Source organism: Talaromyces rugulosus, chromosome I (assembly GCF_013368755.1).
Source record: "Talaromyces rugulosus chromosome I, complete sequence".
NCBI lineage: Eukaryota > Fungi > Ascomycota > Eurotiomycetes > Eurotiales > Trichocomaceae > Talaromyces > Talaromyces rugulosus.
In genome coordinates, this window is record NC_049561.1 from 1,919,599 (window position 1) to 1,945,115 (window position 25,517).

Here is a 25,517-nt window from a genome sequence, read left to right on the forward strand (position 1 = left end):
GGCAAGGCGGCGACAAAGGCAGCCAGGTGAAGCCAGTGTGTGTCCCGCTTCAGGCGACTACTGCCACGCCCGCCCGCCGCTCCCGCCAGTGTCATCAGCGGCTGACCGCCTGGCGCGCCGCCCAATCAGCAGCCCGCTGCTGGGCGATCTGCTCCGCCACTGGCCAGTGCGAAGGCCCGCTTCTTGGGGGCACTACTGCCAAGGCCCTCTCGTCTGAATCGCCAACTCCAAACTCGCCCAAAAACACAATCACAGACCCTGATACAACCTCTTCCTTCCTCTCCCCATCTAGACTTCACTCCCCCCTCCCCCAGCACTCTCTCTCCCTTTCGCACCCGCCTCGACTCGATCGCGTCTATACTCTCGACCCTCCGTCCTCCCAACTGCCTCTTGACTCTGTTTGTATCGCCGTAACGCGTTGTCCATTCAGGTGAGCCGCCATCCCCCTCTTCCCTGCCCCTTCTCCACCCCCCTCCTCGGGTCAACAACAACACCGTCAACGTCAAAACGTCAACGCTGGGCCGCCTCAAAGACGTCCGTGTGAATCGCGTCGCCGTGGCTTTGCTATCTCCTCTTGTTGGCGCTTTCGAAACGAGTGTTTTGCACCGTCGTTGTATTGTGAGGAGCCTTTTGACGGGGGCCGGCTTGTTGTGACGTAGCACGTCGAGCAGCCTGGCATTCACCACTACGCTCCATCTTGATAGCCATCTATCTATCGAGGCCCATGGCTACACGATTCCATCTTCGCCAGAGAAGTCCCTGCGTGATGATGAATCAAAATCTCTCTCTCAAGCGGTGTCTGGTCGAGATTCGTGTCGTGGCGTGGGCCCCGCTGCATGATGCCGCTTCGATTCCAACCCCCTCCCAGCCTTCGCTACGATTTATGCACATACTGCTGGCTTCGAGATGTCGAAAATCGCTAACCTCGATTTTTTTTTTTCTCGATAGAAAACTAAATCACAATGGGTCACGAAGACGCCGTCTACCTCGCCAAGCTCGCCGAGCAGGCTGAGCGCTACGAAGGTCCGTATATGTATAATCCACAACCTAACAATCACAACGGTCGCATTAACTGGCTATAGAAATGGTGGAAAACATGAAGGTTGTTGCCTCCTCAGACCAAGAACTTTCCGTCGAGGAGCGGAATCTGCTTTCAGTCGCCTACAAAAACGTCATTGGTGCTCGCCGTGCCTCTTGGAGGATCGTCACCTCGATTGAGCAAAAAGAGGAATCCAAGGGCAACGAGTCCCAGGTCACCTTGATCAAGGAATACCGCCAGAAGATTGAGGCTGAGTTGGCCAAGATCTGCGAGGACATTCTCGAGGTTCTCGACAAGCACCTGATCCCCTCCGCCCAGACTGGCGAGTCCAAGGTCTTCTACCACAAGATGTAAGCTTCACATGTGTGTAGATTTATTTAAGCTTCCTAAACTGACTTTTTCTACAGGAAGGGAGACTACCACCGTTATTTGGCCGAGTTCGCCGTCGGTGACCGCCGCAAGACTTCTGCCGATGCCTCCCTCGAGGCCTACAAGGCTGCCACCGAGGTTGCCCAGACTGATCTTGCTCCCACTCACCCGATCCGTCTTGGTCTTGCCCTTAACTTTTCCGTCTTCTACTACGAGATCCTCAACTCGCCTGACCAGGCTTGCCACCTGGCCAAGCTCGCTTTTGACGATGCTATTGCTGGTATGTAGTTGTGTTGTGTTGTGTTTGTGTGGATTAATTACTAATGCAACTATAGAGCTCGACACCCTGAGCGAGGAAAGCTACAAAGACTCGACCCTCATCATGCAGCTTCTCCGAGACAACTTGGTATGTACCTTTTAATTGTTTGTTTAATAGCAACGCTAATCTTTTATAATAGACTCTCTGGACCTCGTCCGAGGCTGAGACCAGCGCCGAGCCAGCTGCTTCCGAGAAGAAGGAAGAGGCGCCCGCCGCCGCAGCCGAAGCCCCGGCTGCCGCCGAGTAAAGATGATAAACGAAAAAAAAAATGGACTCGTGTCCGGGAATGGCTGTGAGTTGATTTCAAGCGAAGGCGAGGTTGTCCGCGTAAGATTCTAGAGCGGAAGGAGTATGATCATGGGTCGATACACACGAATTGGGGGATATCATTTTGCAGAAGGGTGCAGAGATGTGGTGAATGTGGCCCGAGACGGGATTCCGGATCTTGGTTTGGGCGAGTCTCTCAAGCTATTGTTTCTTCCGCCATTCTGCTTAAAGACCTCATTTCTCTCTATTTTCTCTCTCTTTTTAGTAATGTATGCGACTTTTGTTCTATGGAACTTCTTTTAAGCAATTGGTTTCCCACGTTTGCACCTTTTTGACTTTTTTTTTCCCTTCTCCCGGCTATTTTCTGGTCTGATAATACTGTCCCCCCTAACTAGCTGTTCATGTCAAGTCATGAATATTGCTCTTCCTCTCACTTATACAATCAACCCCATCCCCAATGAATCCCCCTTGTGAAAGAACTGTTTTATTTTTTATTCGGTTTTTTTTGTCCTGTCTTGTCTGTTTGTTTGCTCTTGTTTTGTCTTGTCTTGTTTTATTTTATTATTATTATTAAACACTCGCCCGTCAAGCTGAAGCTAAAGCTAAAGCCTTATATGTGAGAAAAAAAATTATTGTTTCAACAAAAAAGTGGGCAGACAGGCAGTTTGATGCTGGTTGGGTTTAGGCTTGACTTGACTTGACTGGCTCGATTGGTTGCTTGTATTAAAGAAACAAACAATTACAATTACAATTACAATTACTTACAATTGCTGTCGATTGAATTAATAGATTAGTATTTAACTAAGTCGAGGCAAGTACATGTGTATGAATGGGTGTTGTTTTAAGGCGGGTCTCTTGCTCTTGACAGCTAGAATGAATGAAACAAGTGGCCTTCTTGTACAATGATGATCCCTGCGACAAATGAAATGTTTTATGTATAGTATCATACCTATTTTCAATTTTAAAAAGTCGCACCATCCAGTTTTCTCAATCAACGACCCTATATACCTATGTCAATGCTATCACGTAATAATATCTGCCAGGTGGTCAAAGTACATACACCCAGACTGTATCCTATTGAGTTCAATGTTGACGTCGAATGGAAACATTGAACCATATTAGACAATTGACGGTAGCCACAACAGTCTGCACGATACACGTATGTATGTTACCGATCTCCTGCTCACGTCCATCCAACATTATGTGATGCGTACAAAGTTTAGCTGACTGACTTGACGAATAACTGACAAGTACAAATCATCAGGTGGGTCAAGTAGATCACAGTCCACCGCTATATGAGTCTATTAAGTGAGTCTACTACGACTCTACAACAAACAAGATAAATCTAAAGCTTTCATTCGACTAAATTCGAAATTCGAGGTAACAAATCCGCTGCGCTATGCACATGTTATGGAAACGCAATACTAATGAACAAAGGGCATCGCCTCAACTCCCACGCAGTAAATGCCCTTGAACGAACAGGGGGGGGAATCGTGAAAAACGATGTTGCAAAACTGCAAAACTGCAAACAAGGGGGTGCGCAGTGACCCCTATGACGAAGGATCACGTGATGGTGTGTATCCCTTGTCTCGAGGTGGCGCCTGACCACAAGCCTTGACAGGGAAAAAAAAAAGTGTAAAAAAAAGTATAAAAAATAATAAAACGCAGCTGAAACCGACCGACGTCATCGGCCCAAACAGAATGCTGAAACAGAAATCGAGGGAGAAAGAATCAACTTCGTCCCAGGCAAGACCGTCAGATTTCAGATCCACTGACATCAACTGGCGGCGGCGAATAAAAAATTGAAAAAAGACAGAAAGAATAGATAAAACAAAAGAGTACATGGGCTAATGGAATGCGCTGGATGGCTCTGCTCCAAAATGCATCCTGCCATGGGCCCTATGTGGATGAATGCGAAAATGGCAAGGATCAACCAAATGACTTCTCTTCCTCCCTGAAGAAAACCATTTCGCCATGCCCCCCACCAAATCAACGCCAGAATGTGCAATGCAAATGTTTCATGATGAATGGGGAATAATGGCCAGACGGCCGATAACGACTTGACGAGTAGAAAGAACCGGCAGTCGCAACACAACAAAGTGCCACCCAAGCGCCATATACCAGGTAAATCGTAAGAAAATTGTGTATGTTTGTGTGTGTGTGTGTGTGTGTGATGATGATGGTGGTGATGATGAAACGGACACTTTAAATGTCAATTAGTATCCGATATAGAAAGGCTTGATGTAAGATGCTATCGAGCCGTCGATTGTAGAGTCGATTTGACAGGTTGTGCCATCCGTATTTCAACTAGTATGGAATTGACTTGAATTGTAGTATCGTACAATATTCAAAAGGCTGTCTCGATTTGTTTTATGTTTCGATCTGAGTCACTTCCGGTTCTTCTTCGTCTTTCCAGCCGTAGTGGAAGTGATTTCGCTCTTGGACATGGTTTGTGTCAGGCTACCGATGTAATCTTGGAGAAATCTGTTCTCGCTCTCGAGTCGGTCGTGGTCAGTCTTGACTTCTTCGATCCGCTCGGCCAGGGCCTGTAATGAATTTTGCAGGTTCTTTGCTTGTCTAGATAAAAATAACCATGTTAGCCTGCGGGTGGGAAGTGATGCGATTTGGATGCGACTCACTCTTGTAAAGTTTGACGAGCCTCCTTCCCCAGACGCTCAACGTCGGCGGAATCACGGCGCGGGCTCATGGCGCGCGCATCGTCTGGAGGAAACTCCTCCTCCTCGATCTCGATTTCGGGGTGGTCCCGAGGGACAAGGATGGAGGCGCTGGGTTTCCGGCTCGCCATGCGGGGACGCTCTAGTCGGGATCGACCACGTTCGGGTTCGCCGTCGGAAATGGATGAAGATGAAGATGATACAGAAGGGTAATGCGTACGATCGCTGTCCACGGGATGAGGTACAACTGGCACTGGAGCCGCGCCTTGTAAATCACCCGAGATCGCAGTCATCATCGAATAACCCACGCCGTGGAAAATGCACACGCGGAGCGTCAAACGCTCAGGACCGCCACGAGTTTCCCAATCGTTGGCGGAGGGAGGGAGAAACGGTGCGCGGATTGGCCTGGTTGTAGGATCGTGGATTGTCCAGAACAGATTCTTGCGAGCAGAGAATTCGAGAGAGGGGAGGGGGAGAGGTTGGTTGTTTTTTTTTTGTCGGGTTGAAGCAGGGGTTCTCTGTTCTTTTCTTTCTGTGGATGATTTTTAGCGGCGCACGTCTGGCAGCAAACAGTCGAAGTGGTACATCGGAGACGGATTTCGATGGAGGACGATTAGAGAGGGCGCGGGTGTCGAGTCTGCATGAAGCTGACGATGCAGGGGAAGGGGGAGAAAAAAAAGAGAAGGAAGATAGCGAGGAAGTAGCAGTAGGAAGTAGTAGTGGTGGTAGTGTGGATGGTCGTTGGTGGTGGTGGTCGCCGTAGCACGTCCGGGCTTGGGGCGCTGGGCCAGGGAGCGAAAATAAGCGGGTTCGCAACGCACTATGATGCGGGTGGGGCGAGAGGCGGCAGGCCCTGCTTGGGACTCTTGGCCGGTTCCTACCTGCACCTTGGCACGGACTGGCTGAACGGGCCTAGCGCGCCCCGCCCGCTAGCCCGGTTCGGGCAAAGCCCGTGGTGGAACCAGTGGAACCAGTGGGCCGCGGGCGCGAAGGAGGGAGCCCGGTTTCACCGTTTCAGCCAGGAACGGCCTAGTGCGGCGGGGCCCTGTACGGTACCAGCCAGTAGGAACCGGCCCGTGGACTAGGTATCGCATGGTACGGTATTATTTCACATACATCTAAATATTGTACATGTATGAATAATATATACCATCGATATATCTATATATTTATTTGTATACGGACTGACAACTCGGTCGAGGACGCGCATGCAACCGTCGGAACCCAAATGGCAAAATACCACCATCCATCACCTCGGACACATCCTCGGTTTGCACTGGCAGTCCGCCCGTGCTAGTCATAGCGCAACAACACTAGTACGTGTATACCATAGATGATAGTAGTACTATACTCGCGTTCGGCAAGACCGTATACCCTATTCGGTATATTATGAGTGAAAAGATATCGAGTCGAATAATAATCATGCTGCCCATGTACGGTTGCGATCACAATGTCGATGTTCATTGCAGCAACACAGCAGCAACAGACAACGCTCCCAATCAGGTTAGCGCCTCCCGCTGTTCTGGTGAAGATCCTCATAAGCTGTAATATTAATTATACCCACCACGGCTTACGGCGCATCGCGTTTCTCTGGCTTCTTTCTTTGTTCTTTTGGGCGGGAAATAGAATACTAGTATTCTAGGGCTGGCCTTGTAGACTCATGCAGATCTGAAAACGACAAGGCGTGTGATGGATTTATACGCTATGCGACGACGGAATGTGCTACGTAGCAAATAATAATCAATACCCATTTAATACCCATGATTACCCAGCGGGTTCGGCCGATGTTAGTTGGGTTCGGCTAAGGGGGAAAAACACATGACCCCAAAAAAGAAGGAGAAAGCAAGCGGAGTCTCGAGTCAGTTGCCCGTTGCCAATCATTTGATTTTATATAGTTTTTTCTAGATATTAGTCTCTCCGCAAGCAGACATCTGGAGTTACGCCGTAGTCGAGTCGTGCGGATTCTTCTCGAAGCATGTCAGCAATTGGCCGTGACCAGCGTTAAATCCTGCATCGATCGCTCTATCGTCGTTGGCGTAATCCAGAGCGAATCCGCGTTAACTCCAGGCTTTTTTTTAGGCTACTTACTACGTATTTCATACGTCGTAACTTTTTGTATACTACGTACAATACGCACTTAGTGATCTCATACCGAATACGGAAAGCGCGGAATCCACTTCCCCTCCCGCATGCAGCCAATTGCAGCAGCCGTACCCCCGAAAGAGGAAAAAACTAGCATCCTTAGTGCGGGCGCTAGTCTGTTTTCCCGATTGGGATCCGGTGGTGATTGGAGAACCATAGATCGCGGCGGCAAAGAACCATTGGGACAGGACGTGTGTCTGTCCATATCTGGCCTTATGGAGTAAACAATAGAAGCAGAACAACAACAATAACAACAATAAGAGAAAAAAAAAGCAAGACAAAAGTGTGGGAGATTAGATTCGAGTACAGGCATGACGACATCATGACCTACTATTTACTACGTAACTATTATTATTGCTTCATCATTGTGCAGCAGGAAGAATGTGGGGGCCTTGCATGCTCAAGGAAGCTGAGCAGAAGCCAGGAGCCGACACCGACCAAGTGGTTCCTGGTACCGTTAATTTAATAGCAATAATATACGGGCGGAGGATGTTGTTTAGCAGTTAAAGTATGGTAGCATTTATATTACCCGGTATCATATGTAATAATGTCAGGATTGCTTATTTGATTGCTACAATCCTGCTCATAAGACCTAGCGCCTATTGCAACGTGGCCATGCCTCGTGTCAGGACACACAACCATCGGTCAAAAAGGCTTATTATTATTATTATTATTGGAGTCTAATCACATTGAGGACATTTGAGGTACAATATCAATTCATATACTGACTGAGGTGTCTAAAGTATCCGGCATCCCCCGGATTGCCAAGCCATGCCTAGCGTCAGCCGACCATCCAGATGTCTCCAGTCTACATACCATAACTCGGTGAATATATCGTCAACTGGTAGTACATATTATTACATGGAATATATCCATGACATCAAGGTGTAATATTATTATCCAGGCTCTGATTGGACAACACGATTGCCAATCATGCTGCAGGAATATTTTTCCTGTCTATACTCCGTACGAGTATTATTGAGTAATTTGAATTAATTTGCCGATCCCGCCATCACAGGGCGCGAATACACGAATGACAGCGCGAACTGGCAAGACTAAGACTGCTTTTGTCGGGGATGCTCATGGGTCCATGTCGAGTTTTTTAAATCTCTCACCGCTGCCCAAAACAACCCTCCATATGAATATTTTCCACAGACTCACTATTTTTATTAACCCAAAAAATGCTTGTCTAGTACTACAATAATAATATTATTAATATATGTAACTTTGGACAAAAAGCTAAAAAAAAAACGCGCACGGGGGTTTTTCAGCCATCAACGCCACTTGGAGGGATTCCACGTGTACGGAATATTATTATGTGCCATCAGCACCCAACCTTAAACCTCGTAACAATAATCATCGTAGTATTGTACCACAATATTGGACGTCAGCAGGTATTATTAATTTCCATCCGGTGTGTCTGATTTACAGATTCTTTAATACACACGCTAACTTTCATACTGCTTGCCAATAGCATCCATCGGCAGTTGGCTCTCTAGTCATCCATCTGTGACATTACTATTAGATATCTTGCTGCTATAGGACTATTACTCTGCCTAGCGGTGACATGTCACCGTGACGTCCAACTTGGATGGCAATAAATCGAGTAAAATCGCCATGCCGCGTGACTCGGCAGAGGGGCAGCAGGATCGGCAGTCCACTCGGAGTATTTTACGCAATCTATTTTGTATGTAGTATATCACTTTATTGATTTATAAAATACACCTTTTTATTCTTATTTATTGGTTTTTATTGCGTTTCTAAAATTAATTGGTTATCTATCCTCTTTGCTTCTGGCAGCCCTGGGTTAAGGGTTTACCCGGGGAGGAGGGGTTCATATTAAATATCTGTTGGTTATTACGATACATCTAGTAGTCATGCTGAGGCATCCATCAGATCAGCGTGATCGGCTAGCTCACAGCCAGATCACCGACCAAGAAATTCAAATTTGCATATCTACGAGGGTGTACGAAATCCACCAGTCACAACTTGTTTATGCAGTGCATATTTGATAGATCGCCGCTGCTGTGCGTTTTTGTTTCCCTTCTGCTTATTGATTACTATAAACGACTGGTATAGAGCAATCATAAAGATCAGCAAGGTCACTACTTTCTGACTCAACAATTAATTGGCCGTTGACTATCCAATCAATTGCGCATGGCCGCGCATTCCCATTGGTTGGCTGACCAGCGTCACATCACTGCTGGCTTGTCTGGGATAGAATGATTATTCTATTAAATTATGAAGCAGTATCACATATATATATATATATATATATTTATTTATATATATAATAAATATGTAATAAATGACAATAAAAAGAGCAACGAACAGGCAAACAACAGGGAAAAAAAAATTGGCAGGCTGGCTGACAAGGCATCACCCGCTTGCCCTTTCAGGTAATATCCTATTTTGGGGCATGTACCTGTCCATCACACACTTGAGACTTACGGTGTACTGGCACATAACTTTTAGCTGCTGCCTATGTCTTTTTTTGGTCCACTCCCCCCTCATTCTCCCATAAGCCCGACGTCCATGCATGATAACCACGATACAATCAAGGTCCAGACCGATTGTCATCCTTGTTCAACTCTCGTGCTACCTTTGTTCTTGATTCTTTGGTTGTAGCGCTAGCTAGGGTGGGCGCCAAAGTAGTGCTGTCTGCTACGTAGCGCCCAGATGATCAAGCTCAACTTTTGGTCTATCTGGATGGGGGGGTTGTGAAACGATGCAGCTGAAACTTATTGTTATTATTTTATTGTCCGTCTCTGCAAAAGGGTGGCCAGTTCCTAGTAGCTGGTTTGCTTTTCTTAATTTTTGACAGTTCTCTCGGGTTACACATGTACAACTTGTATATTACCCCTCCCCCGCCGTTCCAGATTGCTCGCTAGTACCAAGACACCACAGATGCAGGCAACATTCCATGCTAGAAGACATCCGGATGCAAGGCCGTCCTGTATCTTATTAAAACATAATATAAGACGTCATGGACTGGGTGTACACATGCAACAGGGATTATTATAAATCTATCCACGTACTAGTAGGTATTGATCTATCGTAGTCAGCTTGTTAACATATACAAATATTACCAAATCGAACCAACACAAAATAACTCCAGTTGACACCCAACGATCGGACCAAATAAATCACTCAATAATACCAATATCAATGGAATGATTGACTGCCAAATCGAGTAAACATATCCAAGCTTCCTGACTACATACATCCTTGAACCCTGCAGCGGCCCGTGCCACTCAGCACATGCTATGCAGCATCTGCCTCAGGTGCTGGCGTGTCAAGCCTGGTCACTTGAATAGAGGAACATGACACTTTGCCCAGTTCACTTTTAAATAAAAGGCCAGACCCAAGTCCGAGCGTGGAAAGACCAGGTCAATGCGCTTTTCCTCCTTCTGAAGTATCGAGAGTGTAGAAATGAGTAGTAATTATTATGTCGGACATTTCTTGACAATGTTTGCAATGTTTGCAATGTTTGTAAATAGTCACCAGTTGACTCTTTTGTAATTCAAACACCAACACCAGAGAAACCATATACAACCAAACAAATTAATCTTAAAAAAAAAACAGAATCTCTTCCTCCCGTAAGGCACAGAACTATCTACGTCCCATATACGATCGGTAAAAATCGTCAACGGCGCTGCCTCCCACTCCAATGTTGGGTCCGCTCTGTCCATATCCACCAAGTCGACCTCCCATCGACTGTCCTGCTTTCTGCGCAGCGCTGACCTTGGCTTGTAGTTCCGCCGTGCCCTGGTCAATCGTCTGAAGCTGGGATAAGTGCGAGTTCAGGATGCGGACAATCTGAGAAATCTGGCGCACCTATCGTTAGTACAGTGAAATATATAGGAAAAGATAAAAACTCACCGGCTCGTCGGCTTTGTTCGTCTTGCTCAGAGTAGATGATGCGTTGTTCACCTCCTCGATCATGCTGCCGAGATCCTTGCCCATCTCATCCAGTCGCCCAGACAATTTCTCTGCCAGTTTGTAGCTATATCATTGTCAGTCACCGACATTTAATCAATTCATTGCTTTTCAAATCAGAACTTACGTTCGTTCGCGCTCCTGGTCGGGTCCTTGAAGCGTCTCGCCAGGACCAACCTGCTTCGACAGCATCTCGTCAACCTCTCGTTCGTATCGATCCAGCCATGAGTTCAGCTCTTCCTGCTGGCCCTCCACAGAAGCAAGCTGGCGCTCGACTTCCTGTGTTGCTCGCTCCGCGTCTACTGTGTTTCCATAAAGCTTCTGGACCTTGGCCCCGTTCTCTACGAGCATTCGATCCCAGTCTGCAACCTTCTCAGCCTGCTCACGGAACTCTTTTTGGTATTTGGTCAGGTCGGTTGCCCAACGTGTGATTATCTCATCCATCGTCTTGTTCTTCAACCGTGACTGGGCTGGTGGCATTGGACCAAGAGTAGATGCCGCAAGGTTAGGCGCGGTGGTTGTGGATGTAGGGGCTCCTGTTGTACCTGTAGCAGCAGCTGGGGCTGGAGCTGTCGTAGTCGTAGCTCCCAGTGTAGGCGCAGGGGCAGATGTCGTGCCGGAAGTGGCTGTAGCCTGTGAAGTCGCAGCAGGCGTAGACGTTTCAGCCGGCTTTTGTCCAAATAATGTTCCACCAGGAGGCTTCTGAGCAGCTGTTGCCGGTTCAGTGCCCGTTGCTGTGGTGGCTGGCTTGTTGCCAAATAGAGAGGGAGCAGCTGCTGGGGTTGAAGACGGGGTGGTGGAAGACGCCCCTCCCAACCCGCCGAACAAAGACTTTTGAGGGGTGGCTGTAGATGCCGCGGTGGTCGAAGGCTGAGCTGATGGTGCCGAAGCAGCGGCACCAAAAGGACTAGCCGCTGGAGTGCTGGCGCCACCAGCCGTGGGGAAATTGAATGGGCTAGCAGAAGCTTGCGTAGCTGAAGGAGCCGTTGCCGGTGCGGCAGCGCCGAATAGAGACTTTGGAGCAGCATCTGGTGCTTTTGTATCGGCGGGTTTGGCAGCTCCAAATAGCGATCCTCCACCTGTAGCTGCGGGAGCAGTAGTATTAGACTGTGGTGTCGCGCCGAACAAGGGCTTTGGTGTGCCAGAGCTCGCTTGCCCAAAAAGACTACTGGTCTGAGGTTGAGACGTAGCGGCAGGAGCTGTAGTCGCTGGCTGAGCGCTCAGTCCGCCAAAGGCTGGTTTTTGAGTATTCTGAGCACCAAAAAGAGACGGCGCTGCTCCAGTTGCAGTGCCGGCCGGAGGAGGGTTCGCGGGTGTTGTACTGAATAGCGTTGAACTGGATTTTGGCTGAGCGGGTGTCGTAGATACTGCGTTGCTGCCGAATAGATTGCCTGGTTTCGATCCAAAAATACCGCCTGCAGTCTGGGTTTGGCCTGGTGCAGAGGCTTCTGTAGCCTTGTTGGGAGTTTGTGTTGTTCCAAACAAGGAAGCTGACGATGGAGCTGCCGAGCTGCCCTGGTTCTGAGTCTGACCCTGCGTTCCAAAGCTGAAAGTTGGCGTGCTGGTACCGCTACCAGCAGCTGGTTTCGCGCCGAAAAGAGCGTTCTGTCCAGACCCAGCGCCGGCATTGGCTGCGCCAAACGGTGATGATGTGCCACCTGCGCTTCCAAACAAGCTGCCGCCGCCAGTGCTCGTTGGGTTCGTCGAAGTTGCGTTTCCACCAAAAGGAGAGCTCGTGCCGAAGAGTCCACCGGCAGAAGCTCCTGTAGATGCAGGAGTGCCGAAAGAAAAAGTGTTTTTGGACATGACTGCGGTATTGGAGAGCTCGCGCGCAATATTCGGCTGTGTTTGGCAGAGAAAATGTTAGCTGCCTCGGCCTAGGATGAAGAATGTGCAGGCGTAGGAAAAAGAAAAACACACGGGAAACCAGGATCAGCAAGTGGATGCTCGTTTCTCACCACGAGCAAGAGGATAGTGTCTGCTGGATGGATTCTGCAGTCGTGGCCAGGGAGCGCGAGTGGACAAAGGCCGTGGAGATGGATGTTGACATTTCGCAGCGAGGTTCTCTTCTTCCCCATTGGCCTGGCCGAGCTCCCGCCTTCGGGGCAGGTTGTGGCGGCCTCAGGCATCAGCCACCCGCCCGCCCAATGCGTGACTGCCGCAATTGGCCTGGACCCTCGACGAGAAACCTCGACGTTCTTCTTCCTTGCCTGTGCTTTCGCTTTCCCTTGTCCATACTGCATCCCACCCACCCGAGTTGCATGCTCAGCCTGTTCCGTCTCAATGTCGGACCGCCCGAGTTCTCCCAGTGCAGCACATCTGGAGCCTCCTCACAAAGGTGTCGAGGTGGAGGATCCCGGAGCTCAGGAGTCTGGTACGTCATTGACACCCCGTTGTGCAAAGCAAGTCACTGACCCTGTTGCCCCGATTAGCAAGTGAAGGAGAGGGAGAAGAGGAAGAAGATGACCACTTTTCCGATGCCAGCGAAGGCCGCAGCGAATCCCGCTCTCTCAATGCGTCGAGAGCAGCCTCACCCGTGCCTCGCACGAGGGTAGAAAAGGTCGACGAAGGGCCCCGCCATGGAGAGGTCCCTGGCACACCTGCATACAGCCAGCGAGGCCAAGATGCCGTTCCAGACGAAGTGGAAGTTGTCCCGGAAGGCTCACGAAGTCGAAGCTCGTCCAGAGTGGAATCGCCAGTCACACCAGGTGGAACTCCCATCCCACAGACAATAGTTAGCAAGGTCGACGAAGCACCCAGCTACGGGGATGTGCCAGGAACTCCAGCATACGACCAGCGAAAAGCAGACGCCGTGCCGGACATTGTTCTTAAAACGCCAGGCGAACCACAGACACCATCAAGTCTATCCAGGGAAAGTTCGGACCAATCCGTACCTGAAACCCGGTTATCCCGTGTAGACAGCCTTCCAAAGGATCCAGCGTCACCAATGCTCCGAGCCCACCGCCGGAGTCCCAGTGACGCATTGCCGGATTTTACAGAGACGGTAGAGGAGACGCCCGGTAAGCCTGACATCTACTAGACACGCTGGACTTTCAGGCGCAAGTGACAATCCATGGTCTTCGAATCTTGATATTGCTTCCATATGCGCCGTGAAGAGTTGTAGCGCGCCTAGGAGTTCATGAAAAGACCGCAATGAACTCTTGACTATATGAAAACCAGTGCTAACGGCTATTGGTGATGAAAAGGCGATGACGACTTTGGTGATGATTTTGATGAATTCGAAGAAGGAGAAAATGATGGAGAAGTAGAGGATGACTTTGGTGATTTTGACGAGGGCGACTTTGAAGAACCCATTAAGGAGGCGCATGGAAATCTCCCTGTTGATAGCACGATTTCCATGCAACCTCCTGCGCCCACTTCTTTGGTATGTCTGGAATAACCACGTTGTGCGACTTTGACGCTTATAAAGAATAGCTGCCTCTACCAGATTTTAGCGACATGTCCTCCTTAACCGACCTCCTGACAACAACAAACGACTCCCTTGATACACTATTTCCCGAGACAAAAGAAATTGCCTCCCTTCCACCCCTGGAACCCATATTAGACCAATCCGCTATCTTTAGTAGTGAACGGTCACTCTCCCTATGGTCACAACTTGTCGCTCCCCCTCCATTGCAACCTCCGAACTGGGTCAAGTCTCGCATTCGAAGGTTGTTCCTGGTCTCTCTCGGTGTTCCCGTTGACCTAGATGAGATTTTGCCAGCGTCAAAACAAAAGAAACTGATTTTACCGTCCATTGATTTCGAAGGGTCTGCCTATGATTTGTCCAAGACATTGAATAAGACAAAGCAGAGCGACGCTCCTCAGAACGATTCTACGACATCAGTGAATTCTACAGGTTCCCGACAAAAATTCGGTCGACGACGAGGGCCGCCGCCCCCTCCAGAGCTGGATCTTTCAGCAGTGCGGCGGATGTGCTCGACGACAGATGCTGCTCTGGACGGGTTTTCCGATATAGAGCTCCAAGACCATGTGCTGCTACTGGAAAACACCTCTACAAAAGCCAACGATGTGTTTGAGTACTGGCGCAAGAAAACCGACGGGCTAGTGGGAGAAAAAGAAGCCTTTGAGGGTGTGATTGAGAACATGGTCACTCACGCCCGACGTGTTCGAAAATAACGCTGATGACTTGACGGGTTCTTATTTATACATATATATACGACATCACTATGACCTTGTAATTATTTTGGCGGGGATGGGTTTCAGATAGCCGGGTTTGGTTATTAGGGAGAGATTGCGGGAGGATGGACTGCTGCTGTTATTATCTGGTGTATATATCATTCTAGCAGGCAAATTGATCCAGACGCAATCTTGATATTTGGTCTCTACTGTTAATACTGACCATTATCGATCTCCCAGTGTTGGAGTCAACTGTCCGGGGTTCTCGGCAATCTGGCCGAAAACACCGGGTCTGGCCGATGATACACCCTCCGTCATGTGCTCGAATATGTAGTGTTACATGTTTCAACTCAATAAAAGACATCTTGAGACTGAAATGAGTATCAGTTGAAAGCCTAAGGGAAGAAAAAAAAAACAAAAGAATTACCCAATCCGGCAAGTCAGCTAGCCAGCCATGGCCACCGCCAGAACCCAAGACGACATCACCATCATCCACCTCAGCGCCGCCGAACTATCGACACAGAAACTCAGCTCACACAATCTACAAGCGGGCGTCGAAGCCCTACACCGCGACGGAATCCTCGTTCTCGACAACGCCGTCTGCACCACACACCTAGACAAACTCAACGCGCGCATGGTGCCCGAAGCACAGGCACTCTACTCTAAGACCACCACGCACCGCAACTTTGGCTCGGCCACGGGCAATATCCAGCAAGAACCTGTTTTGGAACAGGGCTACATATTCGACGATATCATAGCCAATCCGTTTGCAGTCGCCGTGGTGGAATGCATGCTGGGACCCAAGCCAGCGCTGCGTTTCCATAGTGCCAACACAGCCTTCAAAGCCACGGACCGCCAACCACCGCACATCGATATCGATTTTGATTTCCCCGCGGTGCCGTTTGGATTCTGCGTGAATGTGAATCTCGTAGATTCCTCGCCGGAGAATGGCGCGACGGAGGTGTGGCCAGGCACGCACACGTCGACGACGAACAAGGTGCTTGAGCAGGACAGGCTAGCAATCAAGCAAGATCTAATCGAGGCTCGACGAAAAACCAGGCCACCGGTGCAGCCTTCTTTGCCCAAGGGTTCGTTGATAATCCGTGATTTTCGGCTGTGGCATGCTGGTATGCCGAACCATACAGATGATCCGAGGGTTATGATTGTCACGGTGCTGTTTCCGTCTTGGTACCGGAGTAAATTGGAGATTGTGTTGCCTCGGAGTATCGAGGCTAAGGTAAATTGGGGCTCGGTCGATCCCAAGGTTAACTGGGTTCCTGATGGATATGACTATCTACAGGGAGCTCACGATCACGATTTTGTCTTGTTACCGTAGCGTTAGAATATTTTTTTCAAATGTTAGGTAGGGAAATCTAGTTTGAACAATTCGTCTATTCGTTAAACCATCGCAGTCATACTTGCAACGCTGTAGAGACAACCTCCCAAAAGATACCGACAAAAAGAAAAGGATATTTGACAAAAACGAGGATCCCGTGTAGTTTCCCACACAGCAGGGATAGAAAAAAAAAATTAACAAGAAATGCTGCAGCTGAATACAAAATCAAAAGGCTTCGTGACATGCTGTACAAGACAAAGTAACCGAAAACCCTCCAAAAAACGCCCATTTCAATGACCTGGGTATCAAGGCAAACAGAGACGAGAAAACCATGAAACGAGTAGAAAAAACGCAGACCAACCCTAAGAATAAAAATGGTTTGTCCGAGAAAGAAGTATGTCTGTGGCTACATACAAGGAACAAAACTTCTTACTCTAATTCGATAACTTGCACAGCCTCGGGGATGCGTGAGAGGCTACTCTCACGACTTTGTTCAGTCTTGAATAGATCGGATTCGAAAGAAGCCCGATCGCGCTTCAATTTCTTGCTTGGGGTTTTGTTTTCTTCCTCCGTATCCAAGACTGCTTCCCAAGAGCCATCAGATTTTACACGAATGCATTTTGCCGTTTCTGATTTCTGTTGCTGCGAGAGAGTAGCCCGTATTTCGAGGAGAAACTCGTCAACTATTAGCAGATGAGGGCGGATGTCCTTCCTACAGATAGGACAGCGTAAATACGGCGTGCGTTTTCCTAGTGATGAAGGCGCGAAGGTGATTGTTTGCAAAAAAGTGGAGAGATCAAAACACTCCCTATGTGTGCAGCCCTCCCCTCGGATGGGAGTGTCGAATATTCGTGTGGTAAAGGGATCTCGCAGATCAATCGAAATGAAGTTGTCCATGATCATTAGATCCTCGTCATCATTATTCACCCCGAGTCGATTCTGAATCTGCTGGAGCGATTCTCGGGAAGGCAACTTTTTGACTAGACTCTGGAAGCTCATCGGGTCGGCGAATCGCAAGACTTCAACGGCAACTGCGTAGGTAACGTTTCTGGCTCGCTGCTGGGCATTGTGTAAGACATTTAGTCTAATCTCATTCATACCAGGCTCTAAAAAGCGATTGATATCGATCGGCAGAGTCTTTGAGTTATGTGGCCTGTGCACCTCCTTATTGTTGACATGGATATAGATGACATCGGGCCAGGCATTCTCAGCTCGAGACCAGACAGGCAACGAGTCGATGTTAAGTTGACCTTCACATTTGATACAACGAAGGCGATACGACACATTGCCATCCGAAAAGTGTGGAGCCAAAGAAGAACTATTACTCCCTTGTGGAAGGAGGCGCGGGCGTCTTTCGAGCGCTTCAAGCGACACCCGGAACGGAAACTTGAATGCGGATCGGTTGGATGCCAACTTCGTTGCAGGCATTGCGAAATCCGAGAAATAATGGACGAGTGAGGGTGTCGCGTTTGCATTCATACCCGGTTGGGAAGAACGGTTATTGCTCTGGAGCGTAGTGGTAGATGAGCCAGGCGTAACATTAGAAAGTGGGAGATGAGGAGGAAAAGTTGTAGGCGATGCCTGCTGAGGCTGGTGTTTAGGAGGTCTCGACCCGAGCTGAGAGGGCATTGCCATTGGCGTCATATGGCTTATGCTTAGTTGAGATATGAAAGGGGGCATTGCCGGCTGGCCGTATGTGATTGGAGCAGGCATGTTCTGAGTTGTAGGATATGGGTTACTGTATGCCATATGGACCATTGGGCCAGCATAAGACGGCGGGCCAGTATGCGAGTTTGGAGCGTAAGCTGGGTGACCCACGTGCGCTTGTGCAGCAGAACCAGCAGAACCGGCTTTTGGTTTTGGTCCGCGACGTGGCTTACTTTCAAGGCCCGTAGATTGCGCCTGTTGGGGTGGCACGGAATTTTTAGGAGTTGCAACAGGAGTAGGACCTTGTCGAACATCTTGCCTGGACGTTGCCATAGGTGGGACTTGCGAACTAGCCTGGTGTTGTGAATTAATTTGCGCAATGCTCGACGAAAGGACCTGTGACGATGGCGGATAGGAGAATTGTTGAACTTGTCGCAATGCAGAGTTTGGTGGTGTGTTCATAAAAGGTCCAGAATCCGGCCGTGGCAAACTAGGAGAGCCGTAATGAGCCATCGGTGGTTGCTGGTAGAGTGGAAATGGAGGAGGATGCTGTCCTTGTTGGTAGAGGGGACCTGGAGGGGGTTTAAGGGTAGGTTGGGGTGCTGTTGTTGAGGCTGGCGATGGCGCAGGAATTGGCGCCGGGATAGGGGCTGCGGTGTGTTTGCTTTGCGTGTTGTTTTTGCTGGCATGGCTGGGGTGCGGAAACACGCCATGAGAGGTGCAGATCTCTCTACATTGCTGTGAATATGCTAATGCCTCCCTTTCCCTTTGGGCTTTGTCGTAAGTTTGACGCTTTTCGTAGTTTGCTTTATCTTGTTCAAAAAGCGAGCTGCACGCCTTGAGTAGTTGTTCACGGGGCCCAAAAAGACGCCGAGACAGGGCGGTGAATATGATGCTTTGTAGAGTAGGTGATTTCACGCCTAAGCGGTCTACTAGTTCGTCAACTTGTGGCGGGAAAGCGCGGGCCCGAAGTTCATGCTCATAGAGATGCCATCGTTTTGAGATACTTGATAGGCAAGTAGCCACCTGGGACAGAGCTGTTCTGTAGTCTTCAAACTCCAGCATCGAGAAGAGTGGTGATGGATAGGAGACGCACCACTTCAAGAAGTCTCCTGATAAGCGCTGATTGTCCACTAGCAGCTGTCTGATCACGTTCAGACCAACGTCAGGTTGAATTCCAAGTGGATGAAGAGACTGCAGCTGGGAAGGAGCAAACGAGTTAATACAGTAGACTTGATGCAGAGCCAAATAAAACATGTCTTGGGTGAGACATGCGTCTTCTAAGATGCGCAATCGCGGTAGTTCCACGGTTTCAGACAAGCTATTCTGTTCTGCAGACTTTTCCTGCAGAATCTTTAATCGATTCATGGCATGCTTCCATATGGAATTGGTGTATGGGGACGTGGGGACTGGTGTGAGTGACACGGGCGAGTTGCTGGGTAAAGATGAGACAGTTACCGACGGCGACTGGCTGTGAAGAGTCGACGGGGGCTTTGTCTGAGTGATAGCAGGTAGTGTGGGCGCAATTCCTTCCCCTGTCACTGACTGTGGTTTTGCCAACGTAGACACGACAGGCTGAGGGTTGGCTTCAGGAATAGCGACAGGACTAGGGTGTGAGTCATTACTTGGCTCGGGAGATGGAAGAACAGGCGGTTGATGGGGAATGTCGACATTCGCTGGCTCCATCTTTTTATGAGGCAGAACATCAGCAACAGCTGGGCCGCGGCCAGCTGTGCTGTCTGGGAAGCTGGCTCCAGGAGTGATGGGCGACGCTGGAGCCAGCTCCGTATACAACACGGCTGGACGATCGGCAGAGGTATTCTTGACAGGATCGGTCGCGTGTCGCTTGGCATGATTGACAGGAGATCGTCCGTTTATCTTTGGATTTGGCTGGGGTGCTGTGGTGAAGCCCCCGAGGGGTGGGATCGTGGGATTCTTGGAAGGCAGTTTCGTGACGACTCGAGGCTTGGTCGGAGTGACAGTAGGCTTTTTGGGAAGCCCCAGGGCTGGTGGAGGAGCGCTGTTTGTCATCCACGATTTCTGCGCAGTGCCGAGGAAGCGGTTAGCGGTCGAGTTGGAGGTCGCGAGCTCGCTTCCAGAGCATTGGTGAGGCCGTGCCGGAGAATGTTGCGCCGGACCCATGGCGGGTTAGGGACATGATATGCTGACTGTTTCAGCGTGCGAGATTGGAGAGATGCAGGATCTGTTCAGGCTGGCAGTTGGCCGCGAGCGAAGGAGACAGGTCTATCAGGGGCGCACGTCAGTGGCAGGAACGTCAACATGGCGATAAGCTGGCTGGTCTTTCCCCTCTCGCGCACTTACCTCATCGCCTCTGCTATCAGAGCCCTCGGACAGCGCACATGGCAGCAATTCAGTGTTGAGGACAGAGAGGATTGGGACTCCTTGTGAATCACGATCAATTTATTTTTGTTTTTTTGTTGGTGGGAGATCTTGGTTCTTGGTTAGGGAATTTCGCAGCCCGTGCGGCTGGCTCACTAGAGAAAAATCGCCGCGAGTGACGGCAAGGCGGACCGCGGGCACTAACAGTCAAATAGACTGGGATCAAAGATGAGAGGAGAGATCACCTCAGGCCCACTAACTCGATGCGTGTCTAGCCCGTTCTCAAGGTTCAAGGATCATTGATCATGGATCATGGGTCAAGGACTCAAGAGGATAAGAGGTCGTGGCGTCGAATGGTTCCACCGGAAGAGCCTGGTATATCACATGACCCGCCAGCTTATTAAGTTATAGTATTAACAAACGAACACGAAAAAAGGAAAACGGGTCTGTTTGTTTAGTCAAACAGTGGAAACGATTATCTCTCTCTTCTCTTCTTTTCTTTTCTTGAACAGTCTCTCTAATTTGGGAATTGGCCGATTGACTGGATTACTAACTAAGTTCATACTTTCCAAAAGCGGCAGACTACAGATCCAGATTACATTCATTGGTGGTTAGATTCTGCCCTGGCTGATATTGCAATAATAAGAGGGGGGAAAGAGAGAAAAAGAAAAGAAAAGAGAGGAGAAGAAGAAAAAAAGAAAAGTACAACAATTTCTGGACTCGTACCTGTTTGTCAGTCCGGATTTATCAGGCGTTGCGGAGCAATGAGCTGGCATGGTTATTGCAGACGTATTAATGATATCGTTTACATAACCCTCGTGCTTTAAATAGCATGCACCAAACGCGTTGTTTGAGACAAACGGATTTATTTAAACAAACACATCAATTGATGAGTACCGGACTGTCATCAATGTCAACGTGGAAACTTAAATAACTGTCGACGCCGTCGGTGACTATCGGCCCAACGTATATAATATAGCGTGGACTGGTTTTGGTGCCATTCACACCTTTCGGTGTGCTGTGTACTGTGTGACGTGTCACGGTATTACTAGTAGTAGTCGCATCGTGGGTATACCGCTCTTCTGGCAATATCCATAGTTGGCCTTCATTTTTTTTTGTCTCGTCAAGTTGAAAGAAAAAGCTCCGGCGGCGTGGCTCTCGGACTTCGGAATTTCGTTCGTGCCAGGAGAGTGGAATCAGCCTAGGAGGTGCCAGCCACTATTTGCCAATTATTTGGCGCAGCGATTTTAATTTTAAAAAAACGATTTAGTTCAGGCTAAGGCGAGCTGGCATCCAGATGATTACTACAGAGAGACTAAGAGAACTCTGTGTTCTAGCCACTAGGCCCGAAGCAGACTAGGCCAGGGCACTAGCGGGCGGGCCTGTTTTCGCCTCGTGAAATCATCGCCTGACGGGAAGGCAGGAGCGAGCCCGGAAAGCTCTTTCCCTCTCGCTCAGCCCGCTTGCTCTGTCGTGCATATTAAATCTTGTTGTGGACGGCGTGCTCCCACTCCAAGTTGGAGTTCAACCTCAATCTCGACCTCGACCTCGACCTCAACCTCGCGCCGCTCTCTGCTGACTGCCTTTACTATCGAGTGCTAGTACTTTTACTAGTAGTAGTGGTCGCAAGCTGCCCAACCCCGCGACCGACCCGTCGTCTCGTCTCGTCTCGTCCTCGTCCGCCGAGCCCGTCTCGTTGCAGCAGCTCACCTCCCGCCTTCGGCCTCTCGTCGCGCCAACACGCTGCTTCTCCTCTTTTGTCTCTGTTTTCGGAAATCCACTCCCAAAACACTCGGCTATCAATAATCACTCCGTCTCATAATAACACTCGCGCGGTTGCTCGCTCCATGTTGCTCTTTACTGTTCCCAGCCAATTTCAGACATCCGTGCCAATTGCTTGCCATTGAACCGATCGCAAACTTGCTTGTTGGGTGAGAGACAGACCGACAGAGAAAATGGCCCACACAGGCCCTGGGCGCCAGCCGAGGCCTGGCGATATTCTACTCGTGAGACGTATGAAGCACACACCCCGTGTCGTTTTCTTTCGACCATTCACCATCCTCTTTGCTAATGCTGAACGTGGTAGATAATTTCGATGCTCGCGGTGATGACGAATTGACTTTGCGACCCGGGGATAAGATCGAATTGATTGAGCTGGACGAGGGCTTCGGCGACGGATGGTATCTGGGGAAGCATACTGTCAATGGGAGAACCGGACTCTTTCCAGGAGGTAAGAAGACTCTTCGACTTGGATTGCTCGCGCAGAACACACACAGCTGACAACAGCAGTCTACACCACCTTGCCTCCCAGGCTGGCCGTGCGACGCCCAGACACGTCCTCTTCCGCCAATTCAGACTCTCCGAGCACCGATAGTAGTACCCGGTCTCCCCTTCCAGAAAGCGACAGTGCCGACGCGACAACCATGTCGCCTTCTGAAATCGAAGGAAAGAATGAGACCACCCCGCAGGCTTCAAGACAGACCAGTGTTTCAGACTTCCACCACCATGCCGAGGCCGACGCTGAAACCGAGATTGAGGCCGGCTCCGTGGCATCGCACGAGGCGGATTCGCCAGTGCTGAAACAACCCCAGCGCTCAGCTTCCAGCCCGCTACCTGCTTCACCACCGCTTGCCACCAACATCCAGCGCACCATCACCCAAACATTTGCTAATCATCTGAAAGCTGGCGACAGTCCTGTCATGAACGAAACTCTGAGCGTCATTGATGAGCATATCACCGACCTTAGCACGCCTCGCCACAGTATCACCCAAGAGTCCAAAACAATCACTGATTCTGGAAGTGAGTACAGCAGCCACATCGGCCGTCGCCTCTCCTATATCAACGGCCATGAAACCGACGAGGAAGAGGAGGCCGGCTTTCCAACCGAGGAGGAAGTCCGCAGATGGGACCACGCCGAAACAGCTCGGCAGCTGCGGAGCATTGGCATCGATGGCCGCCATTGCGATATCTTCCAAGAACAGGAGATCACCGGCGACGTCTTGCTGGAGATGGGCCAGGAATTCTTATTGATGAAAGAATTTGACTTTGGCGTCATGGGAAGACGATTGAAGACATGGCATCGAATCAAGGCTTTCCAAGAGCAAGTCAAAGGCATCAAATTGCAATCGCGAAGTTCCATGTCCAGTTACTATCCCGGTGACGAGTCGGAGCGATCTACCAGTCGTGCCAGCCACGCCGCAACCTTCCTACCCAGAATCCCCAGTCTCTCAGCCGACCAGCGACCTCCATCACGAGGAGTCACGAATACTGTGCCGATCCCCACCAGGAGAATGCCATCGCTCCTTCAACAACACAGTCCCGGATCGGGCCAACACGATTTATCAAATCGCCCATCCGCCGCGTCCATTCGTGACTTGAACCACTCTCGTCGCCATTCATCCATAGATTCTACCAATCGTTCGCCCGCACTAAATCAATCTGCTTTTAACCATCGCAAAAAGGGCTCTTTCGATCGCACTTGGACCATGACCACAGGCATTCCTTCCATCGTCAATCGACCCGGAACTGCTACTGAGGCCACCGACGAAGATTTGATTATGCAACAAAAGTACCTAGACCACACCACCAGCCCAAATATGTCCCCGCATTTGGCAGAAAACCCCGATGCGCTCGACCGAGGCTATTTTTCTGGAGGCGAAATAGAAACACGCAAGACTCGAAGATTGCTACGGAAACGCGACTCGGCCATGGGGAGTACCAGCCATTCGAGACAGTCAAGTTTTGTTGACGATCCTTCACCGCGGCCCCGGCACTCTCGGTTTGGTAGCACTGACTCGGTGTCGCGAATCTCTGCTGCTGCAAAAGCTTATCATGCCGGTTCGCTAAAGGGTAGGGTGAAGAGCACCGGGAGTCAGATAGGAGATGTAGCACCTGGCCATCCAATTGTAACAAATTTGGAAGGAAAATCCAGTGGTGGCCCTTCATTTTTCTCTCCGTTTGCTGGTCGAAGTGACAGCGATAATAATGTTGGTCGATCCTCGCCAATGCCGTTCTCGCAGATTCGCAATGTTGGTCCGAAATTCCGCCGTGCCGTTGGGTTACGCACAACATCGGACAGTACGAATGGAGTCGCCAACGGTACAGAAGGCTCCCCAATATCACCTATCAAAGATTTTGCTCCCGCTCCTGGTATTGGGCGAACAGGCTCGACCACCCCCTCAGCTACATCCAAGAGCTCTGAACGTCATAGTACAGATGGGTCAGGGAAAGCCATCGATGGGCCGTATGTGCTTGGGCGATCGAGAATGTCGACCAAAGTTAACAGCAAGGCCAAGAAGGAGACCAGTGCTTATACTCGCGGATTGGAGAAGAAGAGCCCCCAGGAACAAATGGCCGGGTGTGATTACAGTGGTTGGATGAAGAAACGTTCAGCAAACTTGATGACTACCTGGAAGCCACGCTTGTTTGTCCTTCGAGGCCGCCGCCTATCGTATTACTATTCCGAGAACGACACTGAAGAACGAGGACTGATCGACATTACCGCGCACCGCGTTCTTCGTGCCGATAATGATCCCTTGACAACACTCCACGCAACAATAACCGGAGCCAAAGCTTCTCCAACCTCACCGGAGTCCTCTAAATCGCCCATCGATAAAGCCTTTGACGTCTCAAGTCTCGCCAAGCAAGCAGAGACTCCTTTCATCTTCAAACTGATTCCTCCAAAAACCGGCATGTCACGAACGGTGCAGTTCACAAAGCCCACAGTACATTACTTCCAGGTCGATAACGTGAGGGAGGGTCGTCTCTGGATGGCCGCTTTGATGAAAGCAACAATCGATCGGGACTTGACTACGCCTGTGGAAACAACGAACAAACAGAAGACCGTCAGCCTGAAACAGGCACAATTGATGAACCAGCGACCTCCCGCCCTTATGGAAATCGAAATGGTTCCCGCCCCAGAGGAGGTTAACGAAGATGACAGCGGTCTGAAGATCCAAGGGCTGAATTTGGAAAGACCAGCTACGGAAGTCGAACCTGTCTTAGATGAAGTGCCGGCTGAGGAGGTGCAAAACGCTCCACCGCAGCCGGAGCAGTTAGAGCAGTTAGAGCAGTCAGAGCAACCAGAGCGGCCAGAGCGGCCAGAAACCGCGGCCCTACCAGAGACTCTGGCTCAATCGATATCATAAGCACGCATTCACTCGCTAGCCCCTGCTGGGTTTGTTTTTGTGATACTTTTTTTGGTATTGCCCTTTTTTGCCTGCTTTCTCAACGGCCGGAAGTTTTTGTCAACACAATGGACGCGGGTCATGCAGGCGTTTCCTTTCTTTTCTTTCAATATACCCC

At 49.7% G+C, this 25,517-nt stretch overlaps 7 protein-coding genes across 7 annotated transcripts; 4 read left to right on the forward strand and 3 right to left on the reverse strand.

The window, feature by feature from the left end:
• Positions 1 to 962: 962 nt before the first annotated feature.
• Positions 963 to 1,974, forward strand: TRUGW13939_00646 (uncharacterized protein; the record flags this gene model as incomplete). The annotated part of the gene is made up of 5 exons (XM_035483853.1): positions 963 to 1,023; positions 1,083 to 1,389; positions 1,447 to 1,688; positions 1,744 to 1,814; positions 1,867 to 1,974. The coding sequence occupies 5 exons, from the start codon at positions 963 to 965 to the stop codon at positions 1,972 to 1,974; spliced, it is 789 nt and encodes a 262-aa protein (XP_035339746.1).
• Positions 1,975 to 4,381: 2,407 nt separating this feature from the next.
• On the reverse strand, positions 4,382 to 4,965 carry TRUGW13939_00647 (uncharacterized protein; the record flags this gene model as incomplete). The annotated part of the gene is made up of 2 exons (XM_035483854.1): positions 4,382 to 4,571; positions 4,634 to 4,965. The coding sequence occupies 2 exons, from the start codon at positions 4,963 to 4,965 to the stop codon at positions 4,382 to 4,384; spliced, it is 522 nt and encodes a 173-aa protein (XP_035339747.1).
• Positions 4,966 to 10,423: 5,458 nt separating this feature from the next.
• Positions 10,424 to 12,556, reverse strand: TRUGW13939_00648 (uncharacterized protein; the record flags this gene model as incomplete). The annotated part of the gene is made up of 3 exons (XM_035483855.1): positions 10,424 to 10,639; positions 10,694 to 10,817; positions 10,878 to 12,556. 3 exons carry the CDS (start codon positions 12,554 to 12,556, stop codon positions 10,424 to 10,426), a joined length of 2,019 nt encoding a protein of 672 aa, XP_035339748.1.
• Positions 12,557 to 13,033: 477 nt separating this feature from the next.
• TRUGW13939_00649 (uncharacterized protein) lies at positions 13,034 to 14,890 on the forward strand (the record flags this gene model as incomplete). The annotated part of the gene is made up of 4 exons (XM_035483856.1): positions 13,034 to 13,124; positions 13,183 to 13,770; positions 13,957 to 14,135; positions 14,186 to 14,890. The coding sequence occupies 4 exons, from the start codon at positions 13,034 to 13,036 to the stop codon at positions 14,888 to 14,890; spliced, it is 1,563 nt and encodes a 520-aa protein (XP_035339749.1).
• Positions 14,891 to 15,344: 454 nt separating this feature from the next.
• TRUGW13939_00650 (uncharacterized protein) lies at positions 15,345 to 16,226 on the forward strand (the record flags this gene model as incomplete). Its single annotated transcript, XM_035483857.1, has 1 exon — positions 15,345 to 16,226. The coding sequence occupies one exon, from the start codon at positions 15,345 to 15,347 to the stop codon at positions 16,224 to 16,226; it is 882 nt and encodes a 293-aa protein (XP_035339750.1).
• Positions 16,227 to 16,655: 429 nt separating this feature from the next.
• TRUGW13939_00651 (uncharacterized protein) lies at positions 16,656 to 20,015 on the reverse strand (the record flags this gene model as incomplete). The annotated part of the gene is made up of 1 exon (XM_035483858.1): positions 16,656 to 20,015. The coding sequence occupies one exon, from the start codon at positions 20,013 to 20,015 to the stop codon at positions 16,656 to 16,658; it is 3,360 nt and encodes a 1,119-aa protein (XP_035339751.1).
• Positions 20,016 to 22,168: 2,153 nt separating this feature from the next.
• On the forward strand, positions 22,169 to 25,360 carry TRUGW13939_00652 (uncharacterized protein; the record flags this gene model as incomplete). The annotated part of the gene is made up of 3 exons (XM_035483859.1): positions 22,169 to 22,226; positions 22,300 to 22,443; positions 22,503 to 25,360. 3 exons carry the CDS (start codon positions 22,169 to 22,171, stop codon positions 25,358 to 25,360), a joined length of 3,060 nt encoding a protein of 1,019 aa, XP_035339752.1.
• Positions 25,361 to 25,517: the final 157 nt, after the last annotated feature.